The 18,370-nt window shown below is 38.5% G+C and overlaps 2 protein-coding genes across 3 annotated transcripts in view; both read left to right on the top strand.

The window, feature by feature from the left end:
* The first annotated feature begins 3,814 nt into the window (after positions 1-3,814).
* LOC128738220 (peroxisomal N(1)-acetyl-spermine/spermidine oxidase-like) lies at positions 3,815-7,871 on the top strand. 2 transcript variants are annotated; one of them, XM_053833198.1, is made up of 5 exons: positions 3,815-4,142; positions 4,214-4,661; positions 4,717-5,516; positions 6,191-7,390; positions 7,453-7,871. In XM_053833198.1, exons 1-5 carry the CDS (start codon positions 3,970-3,972, stop codon positions 7,730-7,732), a joined length of 2,901 nt encoding a protein of 966 aa, XP_053689173.1. In that variant the 5' UTR covers positions 3,815-3,969; the 3' UTR covers positions 7,733-7,871. The 2 variants fall into 2 exon arrangements, with proteins under 2 accessions (XP_053689173.1, XP_053689174.1); XM_053833199.1 differs by lacking the exon at positions 7,453-7,871 and having other exon boundaries at positions 5,878-6,258.
* Positions 7,872-11,291: 3,420 nt separating this feature from the next.
* LOC128733567 (E3 ubiquitin-protein ligase RBBP6) overlaps positions 11,292-18,370 on the top strand; it is a 36,955-nt gene continuing 29,876 nt past the window's right edge. The window contains exons 1-11 of the mRNA XM_053827234.1: positions 11,292-11,703; positions 11,984-12,164; positions 12,229-12,481; positions 14,729-14,837; positions 14,909-15,281; positions 15,347-15,601; positions 15,672-16,344; positions 16,404-16,790; positions 16,855-16,956; positions 17,042-17,143; positions 17,405-17,716. Of these exons, the coding sequence (XP_053683209.1) occupies positions 11,999-12,164; positions 12,229-12,481; positions 14,729-14,837; positions 14,909-15,281; positions 15,347-15,601; positions 15,672-16,344; positions 16,404-16,790; positions 16,855-16,956; positions 17,042-17,143; positions 17,405-17,716 (2,732 nt within the window). The 5' untranslated portion in view covers positions 11,292-11,703; positions 11,984-11,998. The remainder of the gene's footprint in view (positions 11,704-11,983; positions 12,165-12,228; positions 12,482-14,728; positions 14,838-14,908; positions 15,282-15,346; positions 15,602-15,671; positions 16,345-16,403; positions 16,791-16,854; positions 16,957-17,041; positions 17,144-17,404; positions 17,717-18,370) is intronic.

Below are 18,370 nucleotides of genomic sequence, written 5' to 3'. Positions count from 1 at the left end.
TCGAGTATTTTTTGTGAATTTTCTACGTCCATGACGTCGGTGGGGCAAGATTAACACTCACTCCTTCATTTCTTAGCCGTAAAAAACCATTTTTCATTGATAAACTTTCACAAGTTGAAATTGAACTTGAACAAAGTAATATTTCAATGTTTTGCCTTTCTACTTATATAATATAAATATATAGTATAAAGGTATAGCCGTAAATGGAAAGAAGGTCCTGCGAGCCGAATTTATAGATGTTCAGGTCCTTAATAAAACTATCATCATCATCAATTATAGATGTTCCTGAGCAATTGAAAAATAATTGTTGTGGAAGTAGAAAGGCTAGGTCACACCGCTAGGTGGATTAATTCGGGTTTTTAGAAAAGATCTCACATACATGTTAGAAAAATTCCATTGATTTGATAGCTTTGATCAGTTATAACATTTTGCCGTCAGAATAAGGATTCTCGGGTACTTTTTTCAGAGGAACGTAAAAACGTAGAGCCTGCTGTCACGCGGTTTGTTTCATTTTGATGTGACTGAATCTGCCTTAAAGTCTATAAACTGATGGTGCGCCTGAAAGTTGAATTTTGATATTTTATTGAAAAAATTGGAATTCTTATGGTTAACGTTTCTTTTGGCGACACCCTTATTCTGTATTTCGAACGAGTCTTCATTTCATGCGACTTGTTTCGAACGAGTTGTTTTGCCTATTTGATTTTTCTGGCGGAATGAAGAATACCATCCACTTTCGTTCGAAATACCAATACGTTCGCAATACAGAATACGGGTGAGTGATTCCTGCTGAACTAAATGTACGGCAATGCTCGCATGCGAATCACATTCGAATACAAGCTTCTTTTTGAAACTGTTATTGGAAGAACAAACTGTAGGTATCGAAGATTTTGGCGTGTTGCTGGTTAGTAAATTATCATTCCACTAACATATATCTTACGTTGTCAATAAGGCCTCTAATCACGGCTTCATGTTCCGAATCGCTAAGGGTTTCAGCAATACATACTGTCTAAAGTCCTTCTACTGCTCATTGGTGCGTTCAATCCTTGAACATTTCTGTCAAGTTTGGAATCCTTACTATCACAATGGAGTTGACAGAATCGAAGTTATACAGCGGAGATTTGTACGCTTTGCCCTCCGACGCCTTCCATGGAGAGATCTGTTGCGACTGCCCTTTTACGTAAGCTGCTGCCAACTCGTGAATCTGGATACTCTAGCTGTATACCGCAGCAAACTACCGATTAGGAGATTCTACATCATGAACAGCGAAGATATATGTGAATCAACCTCGCGAGGGAGTTCCGCAACCACCTGCTCCTGACACGTCCGCGACGGTGGAAGGTTCGCACTAGAGAGGCTCTCTAGTTCGCACGGTTTCCCTGGAGGGAGCTTTGTATCAACCACCAACCACAAATCGCACACCACAGAATCCACTGAAAAGTGCTGGTCGTGCTACGGTCTCCTGTTGCCTGCAGTCACTGAAGTCCCCTGCTCTGGGAAGCAGCCTAAACAACAAAGCGTACACGCTACTGGCCACCGTTCGCCAGTCTTTGAGACTAACGACTCTGCTAAGGACGGGAAACCGCAGACATAGCAGGTAACATTCGCTAAACCTGGGGACTGCAACTTCAATTGACCCTTTGATCATACACTACTATTGTACGACCTAGGCCCTAGGCTGACCTATTATAAGGTGGTCAAAGTTGAGCGAGGTGACAGCACAGACCAAACTAAACAAAGTTCAACGCCTGGCATGTCTGTTAGTGACCAACGCCATGGTCACAACAACAACTGCAGCTATGAAAGCTATGCTATGCTTGCTGCCATTGCATATTCATGTGAAGAAGAAAGCACAACTCGGTACACTAAGGTTGCAAAGGTGTTAAAAAATATTTGAAGGGAACCAAGGTGGCCATCTTCGCATACTAAGGGGGTTCAAACTATCACCCATAGTAACGACAGAGCTCTTGCGTTTTTCAGGCACAGATTCTTCGGAAGCTAGCTATTAACTCCCTACTCAGTAAGGAAATTCAATTCCGAGAAGGTTAATGCTTTTAGTTACTACTCTAATTGGGACACAGCCTTACAACTATCCAGTTCAACTACTTCAATATGATATGAACAATTCGTAAACTGTGTCCAGATGTAGGGACCAGCTACAAAAGACTATCCTCAAGATTGTTCGCAGCGGGGTTTTGAACAAAATGCCCTTCTGGCCCTCAAAAAAAAGCAACACAGTTTTCTCCACTTTCTTTAATGAGACTGAGGCATTGTTTTACTCATAATTTTCTTTCCATTCTCAGAATTTCTCGTAAGAAACGTCTACACACATTATTCAACTCATCAACTGGGGTCTGCGGACGCGAAAATCATCGATGTTTGTCTCATATTAACGAAAATAGTTACTCGTCAGTAATACAATTAAGCTTTTTATAATGTTGGATTTATTCTCTTGAGAAATAGATAATTTTTAAATATTGTTTTAATCAAATAGCCAAATAGTAACAAAATTTTAATAACGGTTAATTTAAAACGAAAACGGAAAACGCGTCATCGTTAAAGGAATAATAAGCTAACTTAGAGCGATAGAAGATCCTTTTCCGAAAAACGCATCAATTCAAGTTATGCATAAACATGCTTAGATATACAAAGTTATTAAATATCTATGAGTTCTAAGCCACGTAACAATAACTGAGAATGAAATCTTCGATGGAATGGGTAGGAAAGCCACGAATTTCCTCCGAACGCAATAGCAACTACGGATTTTGTGATTTTGGATGGCTTGTCCTAGATGACCAAGTGTCCCGGAAATTGTCCCGCACTAATTAATTGTTTACCATGTCAGTTGAATGTTGAAACTGTTACCGATTCTATCTGGAACAATTAAATCAGATGCACATACATGCCATTCATTGAACCTGTTTCCTTTGAGGCTATAATTTCACTAATATTCAATTAGTTAAATTATAAGAAAGAGGCTCATGAATTTGTTTTTAGATGTATGCTAACTACTAGCCCTGAATTTGTCACCATATTAAATAGTCAACCAACCAAAAAAATACTTTGTCTAAGACTAAGCATACATATGAGAACATTGTGCGTATTTCGCGATGTATAAAACACTTGTAGGTCACATAAATCTATCTTCACAAAAAATTTCATCAATTTCTGAGATTGTCTAGAAAATAGATTTTCAGCTTTCAACATACTCTTTTCAGCGTAACAATTAATTGCCATTTCATTTTTAGGCCATAATTTTCGAGTTTTCAAGTAATTAATACTATTATACTGATTATATATGAACTCCATTTTTACTTTTTGATTATTAACATCCATATCCAAAAGTTGGCATCACTGAACTTGTATACAAATGGATTTGTTTTACGACCAATCAAGCCCATCTTTATATATGTGATGTTCATGTTATGCGCAGATCATACCTCGTGGCTGTGGGTGGGAAACACATAACCCGGCTTCAATTGTTTACGAGCGGTATACCATAACTCCAAATTTTCAGATTATTCCATAGGAACCTTATAACGCAGCAAATAGGTACCAGCAAAAAATTCTCGAAACAAATGTTAAAGACTACCAGATCCTCTTGTCTGCTGATAATTTACATAAAAATGACTATCAAAGCAAATATATAATTTTGCTGGCAAATTTCATCGCCTTACAATACTGTCAAAATATCAGTTTTGCTGCAACGTTGTATTAATGTTCACACACATGTACATAGTTGTTATCATATATTCTGCCACCTTGTGTGCCGCAAAGCTAAATCCAGTAGTCAGTTGTCAAGATATTGTGCAGGACACACTTGTACAATTTTAGCGAAAAAAAAATCATATCTTCTTATCATAATAAAAAAATTTTAGCTCCTGTTGCTATGAACCACTTTTAGTAAAGTGAAGCTTAAGTAGATAGTATCGCGGGTAGTGCTATAGAACGTGCAATCGTAGTTTAGTAAAAATGTACCCGAGAATAATAATAATCGGTGCAGGTGCTGCAGGAGTAGCAGCGGCTACAAGGTTAATTGAGAAGGGATACAAAAATCTTACAATACTGGAAGCAGAAAACCGCATAGGTGGCAGAGTTCATACCATTCCTTTTGCCGCAAATGTCGTTGATTTAGGAGCCCAATGGTATAAATACGTGTTTAATACTATTCTTGAAATAGAGCAGACAATTTTTAACACGTATTATCGCATTACAGGTGTCACGGAGAAGTGGATAATGTTGTCTATAAGTTGGCTTCAAAACACAATGTATTTGATTGCAACTCAGGGCGGTATGATAACTTTCGATTGACGAAATCCGACGGTGAACAAGTTCCACTAGAGCAGAGTGAGAAACTAATGGGCTTGATGTGGTCAATATTAGATTCTCATAAGAATGAGCTTAGTCAATACCGTGGTTCGCTGGGTTCCTTTATAATGGAAAAGTTTAGGTTTTCCCTTGAAACGCTCGAGTATTCCGACATCGAGCATGATACTGCCTTTAAGTTTTTAGAATTTTTCCACAAATTTGAAAACTCAATCGAAGCTTCCGACAGCTGGTTTGACACCTCTGGACCGGGGTACCTGCACTACTGGGAGTGCGACGGTGAAAGCCTCTTAAATTGGAGGGATAAAGGTTACACAACGATCTTTGAAATTTTAATGGTACTTGTTCTAATATCTAAATCTGACTATTTTTGATAACAAAAATATCTTCCAGAAACGATATCCGTCTTCAACATCTGATAATGCAATCAACGTAGAGGAATATATGCATTTTAATAAAGTAGTTTCCAACATTTGCTGGAATGCAGGCCCAGATAATACCGTTTCAGTTCGGTGTTCTGATAATACCGTATACGATGCAGATCATGTCATATGCACCGTGTCGCTAGGTGTATTAAAAGAGCGGTATGAAACGCTTTTTACTCCAAACCTGCCTGCCATTAAAAAGAATGCCATACAAGGACTTAGCATAGGAACAGTAGACAAGATATTTCTAGAATTCGAAAAACCATTTTGGCCAAAAGGATGGCAAGGTTTGAGTTTAATCTGGAATAAAAATGATCTCGAAGATATCAGAGCTTCGAAAAATAGTTGGATGGAGGATATATTTGGTTTTTACCTCGTCGATTACCAGCCTAACGTTTTGTGTGGTTGGATTTCAGGTAAAAATGCTCGTCAAATGGAAAAAACGACTGAGGATGAGGTTCGCAAAGTGTGTATGTTTTTACTTAAAAAGTTTTTAAAAGACATGACCGTCCCAGAGCCAGTGTCCTTCATACGTAGTCAATGGCATTCGAACCCTAATTTTCGAGGATCATACACGTTCCGTTCGATCACTACAGATTTGCTGAAAACCTCCGCCGAACATTTGGCATTACCTCTTACAAATGCCTTTGGCGTCCCAGTAGTTCAATTTGCCGGTGAAGCTACTCACAATCACTATTATTCAACGGTTCACGGTGCCATTGAAAGCGGATGGCGTGAGGCAGATCGATTGGTTACCATTTACGAAAGGTATGTGAAAAAAGTTTCTTTTTTGTTTCAACTGTTTTTTTTTTGTTTTCACACAATTCATTCTATTTTTAAATTGTTTGCTAAATAACAGGATATTGTCACGGCTTTCGGCGGAAACAAAAAAATAGCTATCATTTTTTCATTTTAAATCTTGAATTGAATTATTGTCAACTAATGAATAAATAGGCTCATCAAAATTCGATAAGATAAGATTCAAAGTACAGCTCTTAAAATGATAGCATGCATTTTTGTTTCTTATCAAACACTCTATTACTCTAACAGTTCATTTTGATTATATTCTCGTTGGTTGTAGTGCATGATGTATTTGTTCTTAAGATTTTTTTCTTTCTTTCATTTATAGGAAAGCACACCTATAAAAGACGATTTTCCAAACAAATAAACCAAAATAAGATCGAAAGATTACAATTGATTTCCCACATGTTACGAGATTTGTTTTAGTTTAAGCCTATAATAGAAATCGATCTTGGCTGTTGGATAAACCTTTCCTGCTTCCTTAAGTTTTACAACGTGTTTGGCTTTACAATAACTCCGTACGCAATTTTCCGATTAAAAACATAACAACAAGCTTTAGAATAATTTGATGAAATTAACTGTTTTAGTCAGTTTTATTAAAGCAGAATATCCGATAAATAAAGAAAACGTAATCTTTTTAGGCAATCTACCAATTCATGTGACAATGGTCCGAAAGCATATGTTGACGTATTGATTTTGGGTGCTGGAATGGCAGGATTAGGCTGTGGAAAGGCACTGCAAGATACAGACAAAAGTTTTGTGATATTAGAAGCTCAAGCAAAAGCCGGCGGTAGGATAAGCACGGTTCCCATGCAAGCTTTTGGAGGGTCTAACGAACAAGGACCTTTAATAGATGCAGGAGCGCAATGGTTACATGGGAAAAGTAACGAACTTTACGAAATTGCTTCTAAAAACGGTTTATTACGAGAAGAACTATCAGAGGAAGGATTAGGAATGTTTTTAAGAGAGGACGGATATCAAATCGATGACTCACTAGTAAAAAGGGTTGATTTTCTTATCGGACAAATATTAACGGACTGTGAAAATTTCGCACAAAAAGGATCAACGCAGTTTCCCTCTTCCGTAGAAGCATTTCTTCAAGAGCAATTTAAAATCAGAGCAATAGAAATTTTTGACACCGAACAGCTCATAATAGCTGAGCAACTTTTGGATTGGCACATACGTTTTCAACTCATAGATAACTCCTGCCTAAACATGACTGATGTTTCAGCCAAACTTTGGGGAAGTTATTCTTTCAATGGAGAAAGTTGTCAAGCCCACATAAACATGAAACACGGATTTCAAGCTCTTGTTAACTGCCTGATCGATGATATTGGAGAAGATAAAATTATTTATAACAAAGAAGTAACAGAAATACGATGGAAACGATTAAAATCACGAATTATCGTCACATGCAGTGATGGAACTGAATACACCTGTCAGCATCTTATAGTAACCTTTTCACTAGGAATTCTCAAACCGTCGATTAACAAACTCTTCCAACCGACGCTTCCCAAATCATATAGACGATCTATACGTAATGTAGGGTTCGGAACGATCGACAAAATTTTTCTGCAATTCGACAGCGCATGGTGGAACGATGTTGAAGGAATTCAACTAGTATGGAGAGATAAACTTGAGAAAAATTCGCACTGGACCCGATACTTATCAGGTTTTGACGTAGCAAATCCTGGATCCCCCAATACCTTGATTGGGTGGATTGGAAGTTATGGTGCTGTAGAGATGGAAAAACTTTCAAATGAACAAATAGTCAGCGATTGTATTTTAATACTGGAGAAAGCAACAAAGAAAAAAATACCAAAGCCCATTTACTTTTACTGGTAAGTCGTTTAAAAATATTTGACCACTGAATTTACATCTTACATATTAATATTTCTTATAGTACGCGTTGGAATTCAAATCCGTACATTCGTGGTTCGTATAGCTACACTTCAGTCAATTGTGACTACGAAACCGGCTTTTTGCGAGCTCTAACGGACACACTCGTTTGCGATAAGTACGATGAAACAACTGGGGAAATAAAATATCGCGATTCAACCCCAGGTTGCAAAGAAACGTCTGCTACCATTCACTTTGCAGGGGAGGCGTGCCATGAGAAATACTTCTCAACTGTCCATGGTGCATTTCTTTCTGGTATGGAGCAGGCGAAGAAACTGATTTAATTTCTAGGCTGCTCAATAATCACGTGACCAGTGGACTTGGGCATGATTTTGAAAAATAAAGCTACTTACGTTTGGTCTAAAGTTGTTTGATGTTCACCGAAAGTATTGTTGCTGCATGACAAATTATTCAACATTTACACTAATCACTTTTCACAAAATCATTATTTGCATTGAATTGATTAGGACATTTCAAAATTCGGTGTTTTTACATCACACATGCTTCGTAGCTTCAAACACTTCCGTTTCCAAACCTATTCAAAAATTCTATAAACAGTCTGTAATCAATTTTTTCGATTTGCCAGATTACCAGAAAACTAACTAGCACCCAATAATGAGAAATTCGTCAATAACTAAACAAATTTCACCAATTTTCGATAATAAAATATTTATTCTACATTTATTAAATATTGAGTAACGCTCACGCCCACGCGAACGGCGAAACGCGATGAGATGAAGTCCCTTGATATCGATACTTTTTCTTTCCATTCTGGTCGATATTTCCGAATTGGAAATCGGTAGAGTGACTATATACAGAGTGGCGACAATGTCAAAATTGGAATGATAATTATCTGTCAGTGTCATTCCAATCGAGCAGACGACTTATCCAACGCGTATGCAGGAAAGAGAAAGAAAAACCTTGGAATACCCGCATTGCATACATTTGGGATGACTTGTCGCCACTCTGTATATAGTCACTCTAGAAATCGGATACTTTCGTACCAAGGGGTTTCAGATGTGCGTACACGGAGAATAAAAATGTAGTTTCAACCATATTTATGGTTGTTTTACGCACAAACAAAAATTTCGTTTTGTTTCAAACTGAAATGTATGATTGAAATGAAAAGATTTATTGTTACATCAATGTCAACTTCAAATTTGAAAATACTTTACTTTTAATTCAAAACTGTTATTTACTTGATTCAAACAGAATCTCGTTTGGAAACAACAATATTTTCAGGTTGTTATAAAAATATTTTATTGAGGCTTAAAACAACAATCGTTTTGTTTGAAACAAACTGGAGCCATAATGGCGATGTTCGTAATATTTGAACAGCATTTTTGACATTTCCCTAATACATAGCACGTTTTCTTTCCGTGCGTCCACGGTAAAACTAAAGGAATGTACGGAAAGAAAACTTGCGATGTATTAGGGAAATGTCAAAAATGCCGTTCAAATATTACGAACACGTCCGCCATTATGGCTCGTAAAAAGCTGGATTAACTCACACTCAAAATAATCCACACGTCCTTTCCACGTGAAAAATCACATAAATTTCTCTACAGGCAGTTACGTGATTTTCAGCTGACTGTTATTGGAAAAAATAATAGCATCTATCTGATTTTCACGCAAACGTATTAGTATGCGTGAGAATCACGTAAATAGTACAGGAAAAGATAGATGGAAAACATTTACATAACTTTTCCTATGATTTCGACGTGAAATTTATTTTGAGTTCAGAAATGAGTGGGTTTCAATTCAAAAATGAGTAAAATCTGACTCACTTTAACAAAAAGTGGAACAGCCCAAAAATTTGAGTAATTGGGCAATTTCTCAATTCTAAGTAGTACAGGCCGACGCCGACCTCTTAACTGAGTTAAGGCCCAGACACAATGCATACGGATTTTACTACGTTGCGGAAATTTGACAGAAAACCTATGGAAAAACCGTCAATTTGCCGCAACGTAGTGAAATCCGTATGCATTGTGTTTGGGGCTTTATAATTACAGCATTCGTTCGCTAATTGCACGAATGAGGCGATGCGACAAGAGAATTTCGTTTTTTAATTGCACGATGGTTGCTAATATTTATTGTAAAACGTGATGTGTTATCACTGTAAAGAACTCTTCACATGCATTCACACGTACGCTAAATTTTGGGAAAAACATTTAAATTTTTACAAATGAACTAAAAGCTTAATGAATATGTGTTCAAATAGTCATAGTTTAGCCAAATTTGCATGAATTTGTTTGTAATGTATCTACTTAATGCAGAGATAGAGAGTTTGCATTCGGCAACGCTGCATTTTTGTTTATATAGCAACCACCTGGAAAACCACGTGTAGTTTGACAGATAACTGCTTTTTAGTTACACGATCGTGCAACTAGCGGACGTGCAATTAAAAGACGGTGTGACTACCCAGGTAACCAATAAGCATTTCCAATGCAATTTAAAAGCAAGCCAATAAGCATTTAAGTTGCCTTAAATGCTACTTATATGCTATTTTTTGCAAAATATGCGGCTACTTTACTGCTAGCCCTCTTAGGCTGTGAACCATTTCGCGAATTTTTTAACTTTTTAGTTAAAATTTGACAGTTTGATGGTTATTTCTCCTCGAGTGGTTAAAATCAGTTCAGAATGCGAACCATTTCATATTTGACGTATTGATAGTTGTTTTTTGTTCAATGAGAGCCTATCCAGCTTTTTACGAGCCATAATGGCGGACGTGTTCGTAATATTTGTACAGCATTTTTGACAATTCCCTAATACATCGCACGTTTCCTTTCCGTACATTCCTTTGGTTTTACCGTGAACGCGCGGAAAGAAAACGTGCGATGTATTAGGGAAATGTCAAAAATGCTGTTCAAATATTACGAACACGTCCGCCATTATGGCTCGTAAAAAGCTGGATAAGGTGAGGATGAAAATATTGTTTATTCTGTTCGAGTTAAAATTGGATGAATTTTTAATGTTGATTTGCTTTTATTTGATAGATAAAATTCATCTCATGGCAACCCGGGTTGTTTGAACAAATTTATTATGCGATAAGCATCCATACCAATGCAAAAAAAATCCAACGAAAAATCAGTGAAACACCTGTGCATATCTCATTGGCTCTGAAGCGAACCATCGAACTGTCAAAACCTTGGTCAAAACTAACCATGCTCCCGAGCAGGGTTATTTTCGAAAAACCATCGAACTGTCAAATTTTAACCAAAAAGCTAAAAATTTCGCGAAATGGTTCACAGCCTTATAGTGCTGACAATGCTTATTTGAAGCTAGTTACCAACAAGAAGAATTTAAATAGAATTGTGAATGCCAATTTTCAACAGTTATGCAGTCAAAAAGCTAATAAACAACAACCTGCAGTATAAAACGCCAGGGATGCTAATAAACGACTAACTTACTGCTTATTGGTTACCTGGGTAGAGGACGTGCAATTAGCGCACGAGTGCTGTAATCATATTTAATTTGTGTAAAGGCCCAAACAGAATGCTGCGTCAACGCATCCGTCAGCGTCAATTTGACAGTAAACCCATGAGAAAACTGTCAGAATAACGCTGACGGACGCGTTGACGCAGCATTTCGTTTGGCCCTTAAGAACTACTAAGTTTTGGGTTAAATGGCACTCGTTTTTGAGTAAATATTGCTCATTAATGAGCTTCTGCCTTGAACTCATAAAAGGAGTAAGTGTTACTCAAAATAGTGTGTAATACGCATGTTTTGAGCCGTTCCACTTTTTGTGAAAGTGGGTCAAATTTTTTAAGCGTGTTGGCTGTCATAAAACATCGAAGCGTCATCTTGATGAAGCTGAAGCAAATGCAAAAAGCAAGAGCAGAAGCAGTGAAAGTAAAAAGTTCAGCCGAAAATATTTCGCATTAGTGTATTTTGGGAAGCTTTAACTTTCTTTAAAAGAAGTTAATTCGTCAAAGTGATTGGCCGCAATTGTTTTTTCTGCTGCCCCAGTAAATAGTGAATTGAATCAGCAGTAAATTTTGAACTTTTCGCTAGTGTACGGCAATACCCGAAAGCTTGATAGACGGAGGCTCCATTTTTGCTGCCGTCAGTTTGGTGAAAAATATATTGCAAACATGGAGGATTAATTGATCCGGATACGCAGTGTGAAAATATAGTGTGTGCAATGTACGATTTATATAATCGTATTTGAATTAAAAGCATTCAGTGATTCGATTTCGTGAAATGTTTTACAACTGAATGACCAAGATCGACCGGGCTGGATAGTTCTCCAAGAGTAAGATTTTTATAAATTATAAATTCTAACCTTAAAGACGGATTGCTGGGCGTATCGCTAAATATATGTTCCTAGGTGAATTGTGTCCCCAGAACGTATGTTTTAAATTTTCCTTAAAGTTTATATGCAGTATTATTTGTTTCGGTGATCGCTGTTGTTACTATGTGACGCCTTTATTCAAATTAGCCACATTTATGCTAAAGTGTTACATTTCCAACATCGCGAATTTCCTCAAACAAAATTACAGCAAGTGGAAGCTCGTAAATTTATGTTGTTACAGGAAAATTGAATCAGGATGTCGGTCCATTATAAATTTAAAAGTGCACTCGATTTCGACACCATCAGCTTCGATGGGTTACATATATCGGTGGCAGACCTTAAAAAGGCCATTATTCATCAGAAGAGGCTAGGAAAAACAATGGACTTTGATTTACAGATTACCAATGCACAAACAAAAGAAGGTAAACCAGTCGATGAATCTCAAAACAATATGTACATCTAATTCTAACGCACAAATTATCGCAGAATATAGCGATGATACGTCCTTAATACCAAAAAACACTTCACTAACCATTGCGCGGGTTCCACTGAAGAATGCACCGAAGAAAAATTGGGAACCAAAGGGGGACAATAACGTACAACCGGTATCAGCTAGGAAGGGTCACGACAGCAGCACGGCCGTGCAATCCAATGTCGACTTATCCACGATGAACGGAACTGAGGAGGATAAAATTCGGGAAATGATCTTTCAAAGCACAGCGGAATATGATCCTACCAAGTTAGTACTTTTCGTTCGTTTTGAGTGTAGTGGGCTAATTGGTTGAATAGCGTCAACAGTGTTTGATAGTTTTTGAACTAAAAAAACCAAGTTGTGTAATATAAAACATTTTCGCGGGAATATGGAATATTGCAGATGGTTTTTTAAATGATAAAACATGATGACATGTATAATAAAAACATTTCACTAATTTTACATTAATAATCCATTTGAAGTTTTTACCTAGCACCTACCTTGATTAATAAGAAATTGAAAACTGTTAAAGGTTTTTAGCATGAGTGAATTATCAAGCACTACCAGAAATATGAGGTATAGGAGTACCCGGGAGAAACAAGCCCCCTCTTTATTTCTCATCCGTAAAAAAAATCATTGAAATCTTTTGCTTCCGTTATGTGCTAACATACGAACTGACTACACTAATATCATCAGACATAACACGTCTCGTTCTTACAACATTGAAACAAAAACCGTTCTGCCGACCGGTTCTTCGTCAGCAAAATTTTTTTAAGTTTTTAAGTAATTAAAGGTGATTAGGCTTATAAGCGGCTATGTGATTTCACAATTTAGTCGTTTCAAAATATTTTCCGGTGATTGCTTCATTTATTATAATCTTTTAAAAGTATTTCGTTTTACCGCATTAAGCAAGCACCGTTGCCAGGGGTAAAACGGACATCTCTAACTTTTACTTTTCACTGTAATAATAGTATTTCTAATCGAACATAATAATAAACTGTCCTCAATGTCTGAGCTATGAGCGACGCGGTGAATGAGGAAGATATTCTTTTAAAAGAAGTGGGCAAAATCCTGAGAAAAACTCGTACAGTCGTACCGCCATCTAAAATTACTTGAGCAGGATGCGAATGCCAACCCAATTTCGACCGTCTACAAAATGAAGTACCTAAAAGCCAAATTTTAAACCAATTACTAAAAGTCATAATTGACACGCCGTGTTTTCTGTTAGCTGACGTCCACAATCTTCTCCGCTTTGGATCTTGCCAGAATTTCTTCCGTCAAGTGCTTTCCCTCATCTATTGTTTGCAGTACATCTTTAATTGATCGAATGAGTCTTTCCCAGATTCTTCCCACATGGGGTTCCATTTCATACCAACCGTTGTCAGCTCGCTTAAGCAATCCACAGTGGGCTTGGCGTGCATCTGAGAACTTTCGAATCAAAGCCTCCTCAATCTCTTTTCTTGTTCCCGTTAGTTACCGACGGCAGAGATTGCAGCATGTACAACCCATTGAGCAGCTTGGTGTTGATCAAACTTACATTCGCCGAAGCTGTCGCATTGCATACCAGACGTACTTTTCCCTGTTTCCTTGGATTGATTACCCCGTTAAAAGGGAGGTACCAGATAGCACTCTTTTCCGTTTTAGCAGTTCTTCAATCGTAGCTGTAGGCCTGCTTATCTCTACGTTTTGTATTCTGCATCTGCTGATGGGTGTTTTTCTTGAGCTCTAATTTCCCCAGTTCTAGCGCCTTCGTTCGCCGGACCTTGCTTCAAATTGTTCAATGCCAAGAATCCGTATTCGACTTTGCTTATGAAAATTCAGCTCACCTTTCCATAGATTACGGCTCACAAAACATGGATTTCACATTTAAATAAGTATAAATTTGTATATATCACGGTAAATTCAGCTAGTCGTAATGTTCATCATCAAGGAGCACATTTTAAATAATCTTAAATATTGTATATATGTAAATGTAACAAAAAACAAACAATTTTTTTTAACATTTCACTTTCTAAACTAACATTTTTAAACTGAATTTTCGAAATACCCTCTCTAAACTAACAAAAATATATAGCAGGATATGTATTTGAATTTTTGCGTATTATAAATTGTTTGGAGTCGTTCACAATTTTGCGCCACTTTCGATGGCAAGCAATGAATCTACTATCCTACGTCTTGCATTATGAGTTGCGTAACATTTCCCAATCCAAAACAATACTGCATTAAACTTGAAAGTGTGTTTTGATTATTCACAACTCTTTCATTACTATCAAACACTGTTCTTAGAATAAATTATTAACAATATATTTTTTCACACTAATGCTTCCACTATGGACTAGATTTAAGCACAGGTAAAACTTTCGCGAGCATGTTGACCGTTTGTTCATTCGTGTGCCGTGTTGGTGAATTCCTAAATTAGTAACTTTTCAGATCTTGGTACAATAACACATGAATGGCTATTCGGATCTACTAATTATTGCTGCTCATTCAACTAACGTGATTTTTTTCCAACAGTTATCAGAAAATTCGTGGTGCATCGCAAACAGGCGAAGTGCCCATCAACTACAAGTGTTATCGGTGTAACAAACCAGGGCATTGGATTAAGAATTGTCCCTTACCTGTGGTAAGATTATATCAGTGGAACGATGTTTGTTCGGTCAAATCCTAATGAATTTATTCCATTTTCATCTATAGCCGAAAGAACCCATGGAGATGAAACGTACTTCCGGTATCCCGCGCTCATTCATCGAGCGGGATAAAGATCCGGAAAATAATCCGATTATTCAGCTACCCCAGGTGCTCCCGGAAGAAAAACAGGTTATTCCGGAAGACTTGATTTGCGGAATTTGCAAGGATCTGTTTACCGATGCGGTAATGATACCATGCTGCGGCAGTTCATTTTGCGACGAGTGCGTCCGCACTGCTCTGCTGGAATCGGAAGATAACGAATGCCCGGACTGTAAGGAGAAAGGTTCGTCTCCTGGTTCATTGATACCTAATAGATTTCTGCGCAACTCAGTGAATGCGTTTCGCAACGAGACTGGTTACATCAAAACGGCTCGGCAAAGTAAGCTTTCGGAATTCACTAGATTACCTGATGGTTTCTTTCAAAACGTACTTTTTTTCTTTCAGCTGCTTCGAATAAACAAGCAAAACCTACTGAAGAACCGCAAACGGCGGCTGCAGTAGAAGCAACTCCGGTTATTTCTTCTACTAACATTACTTCATCAACAACTAATTCCAACGAAGTAGAGGAGGGTACGGTGCCAACTAAGGCAGATGCTGACACTGAAAAACAACCGGAATCCTCAGACCATTGTGACTTACAGGAAAGCTACGAGGAGGTATCTCAGCATGGAGATATAGGATCGCCAGCAGATGACAAAGGTTAGCACATAATCGAAAAAAAGTTCTGCTTACGCGATTTAAACTAATGCTTCAAAATTTCTTTATTCAGCTTTTGACAATGAGTCAGACTACGAAGACAACATAACGGTGACTGTACCGCCAGCCCATCTTCAGGGGCGTGGTGCATATCTGGAACACTATAATGGACGTCCACCACATCATTATCGATACGACACACCACCGGCTGGTCATGAACACCCATCGCATTACAATAGTGGCAACAGTACTGGACGCGGTCGGAACAATGACGAGCCAATTGCCGAGGAAGGTGATTCGCATACACCGAAAATAGATGACGCTGAAAGCAGTTACAACGCTATTCCAGCACAGAATACAAAGCACGAGTATGACACTCGTTCGCCGGATTATCATCAACCAAGCGGTCGGAATTCGATGCCGATACCACCACATAATCATCATCCACATCAGCCACCGATGGGTGGCGGTCCACCCCATCAAGGATATATGCCTCAGCCGCATCATGCATATCCTGGTCCGCCACATACGGGTCCGCATCCATACCCGGTAGGCTATGGAATGCAGCACGGCTATCCTCCACAACGGCCATATGAACATCACGGGGGAATGTATCATGGTGAGCGACCAAGAATGATGTATCCACCTCGAGGTGGATATGCTCCACATCCGCCACACATGAGACCACGTCATATGGCACCAATGGCTCCAGCAGGATACCCTGCCGTTCCGAATGTTGGTCCGGGGTAAATATAATAATTGTTTTTGTTACTTCCCTATTTGACCTTTATTTCGATCGTTTTAGCATTATTGATGATCCATTGGAAGCATTTAATCGCATTATGCGCGAAAAAGAACGTCGCAAAGAACAGGAAGCAAAGCAAGCAAATCGTCACCGATCGCCCCATGCGGCTGATCGAAATCGCCGCTCCAGATCGTTTGACAATGCCTCCGGTAATCGGCGCGGCCGTTCGAGTGAACGCGGTCGGCATAGATCACCTAGGGCACGCACACCGGAACGACGTCGTTCACCGGATGAAAAGCACGATGAAGAACGGGACCGGGATCGTGACCGGGAGCGAGACAGGGACCGGGGCCGTGATCGCGAGCGAGATCGTGATCGAGAACGCGGCACTAGGCGTCGAAACCGTTCCAGCTCGTATAGCTCCAGCGGATCTAGATCCTATTCACGGTAGGTTACGGTACAGTATAAACCGGATGGGTGGAAAATAAGTTTTTTTTCTTTTTTAATTCAGTTCTCCTGCAACCAAGAAAGGCAAATCACCGAAAAAACGCTCTCGCAGTCCTTACCGAGAGCGTCGCTCTAGAAGCCGGTCCAAATCGTTTGAGGAAAGAAGGTACGTTTTATAGTTGATCTTGTTATAAATATTTCGTTCGTCAACTTTGTATCTTACTGTTTTCTCTGTTTTCTATTCTATTCAGACACGGAAAGTATAGTAAAGATCGACGCGAAGACCGCCGTGAAGAACATCGTGGTGAATATCGCGATAATAGAGAGAGATCGCCCAATTTCAATTATTCTGGGTAAGTCAAAATTTAGTCTATCAGAATCAGAACAACATTGCAAAAGTTCTAATCCTTGTCTCTCGGTTCTAAAAATATGTTCCAAAATTTTAAAAAAATACAATCTTCCTTTAGACACTACATGATTCAGCCGCAGGCTGAAAACCTCTTAAAAGAATAATAATAATAATAATCTTACATGATTTTAAAGAGTTACATTATATAAAGTTTAGATTTCCTGATTTTTAGCAAGTAACATTTCTTTACTTTTTTATCCATTAGTTACCGTGGCCGCGGAGGAGGCTTTCGCGGTGGGCTGCGTGGCCGTGGCGGTAATCGCGATGGTGGTTACCAACAGCACTACGGACGAGGGTATGACCGTGGCCATGGACAGATGCAGGCCAGCCAACACGACCAGTACGGTCACCAGATGGTACCGGGTCCGGGCGATTACCACCACCACGATCCGACGCATCATCTCGGAGTGCCACCGGGAGTGGTCCCGGGTGGTATGTCACATGGAGTGCCACCGGCTGGCCATTATGCGGCTCCACCACAGCCGCCAATGCAGCAAACCGGAGCTGGTCCCAACAGGTATTGTGCATTATTTATTTATATCTCGTTTAGTGTCTTGCCCGTTTTCATTGCGTTCGTGCGAATTTGTTCGCACATTTCTATGAAATTTACTGCGAGTGTTTCGCCTTCGATGACAAATAGTGCAAAGTGCAACCGTATGATTTACGGTTTAATTAAAACGATACTTGTGCGTATATGCTATTGTTGCAAAAGTATTTTTCAGCTGGACAATATATTTTTCATAAAAATGGGAAGTACTGGCAATGTGTTTTCTGTGAATTTATTTTAAAATGTATAAGCAGCCCAAACTTACTTAGAACTGATTTAAACTTTGCTCGCTGTTTTAGTTCACAACTTTGTTGATTATGATTTTTAGCACAGTCTAATTAACCTCCACATTCTATGATATAAAAAGTTACTAAACTCGAGGAATGATTTATTGTGAAGGTGAGCACCGGATCGAGAAATGAAATATTCAAGTAGCGAAAAAGCTCACGCAGTAAGACAGAAACAGAGCAAAGTTTAGATCCATGTAACAGGGATAATCATGCTGCATTTGTTTTAATATTATAGCCATGCTATGCTGAGTTTTCTGTGATCATTTTATTAGTGATTTTTCAGGGGTATGTATTTAGGTCTAAGATATAATAATAACCTGTAATTGGAGAACTA

Source organism: Sabethes cyaneus, chromosome 2, assembly GCF_943734655.1.
Source record: "Sabethes cyaneus chromosome 2, idSabCyanKW18_F2, whole genome shotgun sequence".
NCBI classification, from domain to species: Eukaryota; Metazoa; Arthropoda; class Insecta; order Diptera; family Culicidae; genus Sabethes; species Sabethes cyaneus.
This window is presented reverse-complemented; position numbering and strand designations above follow the sequence as displayed.

Bases quoted from the DNA above. Each gene is read 5' to 3' on its own strand.
- LOC128738220 (XM_053833198.1), top strand. From the start codon at position 3,970: ATGTACCCGAGAATAATAATAATCGGTGCAGGTGCTGCAGGAGTAGCA. The intron at 5,517-6,190 runs GTATGTGAAAAA...TAATCTTTTTAG, and splicing joins TTGGTTACCATTTACGAAAG to GCAATCTACCAATTCATGTG. The intron at 7,391-7,452 runs GTAAGTCGTTTA...TATTTCTTATAG, and splicing joins AAGCCCATTTACTTTTACTG to TACGCGTTGGAATTCAAATC.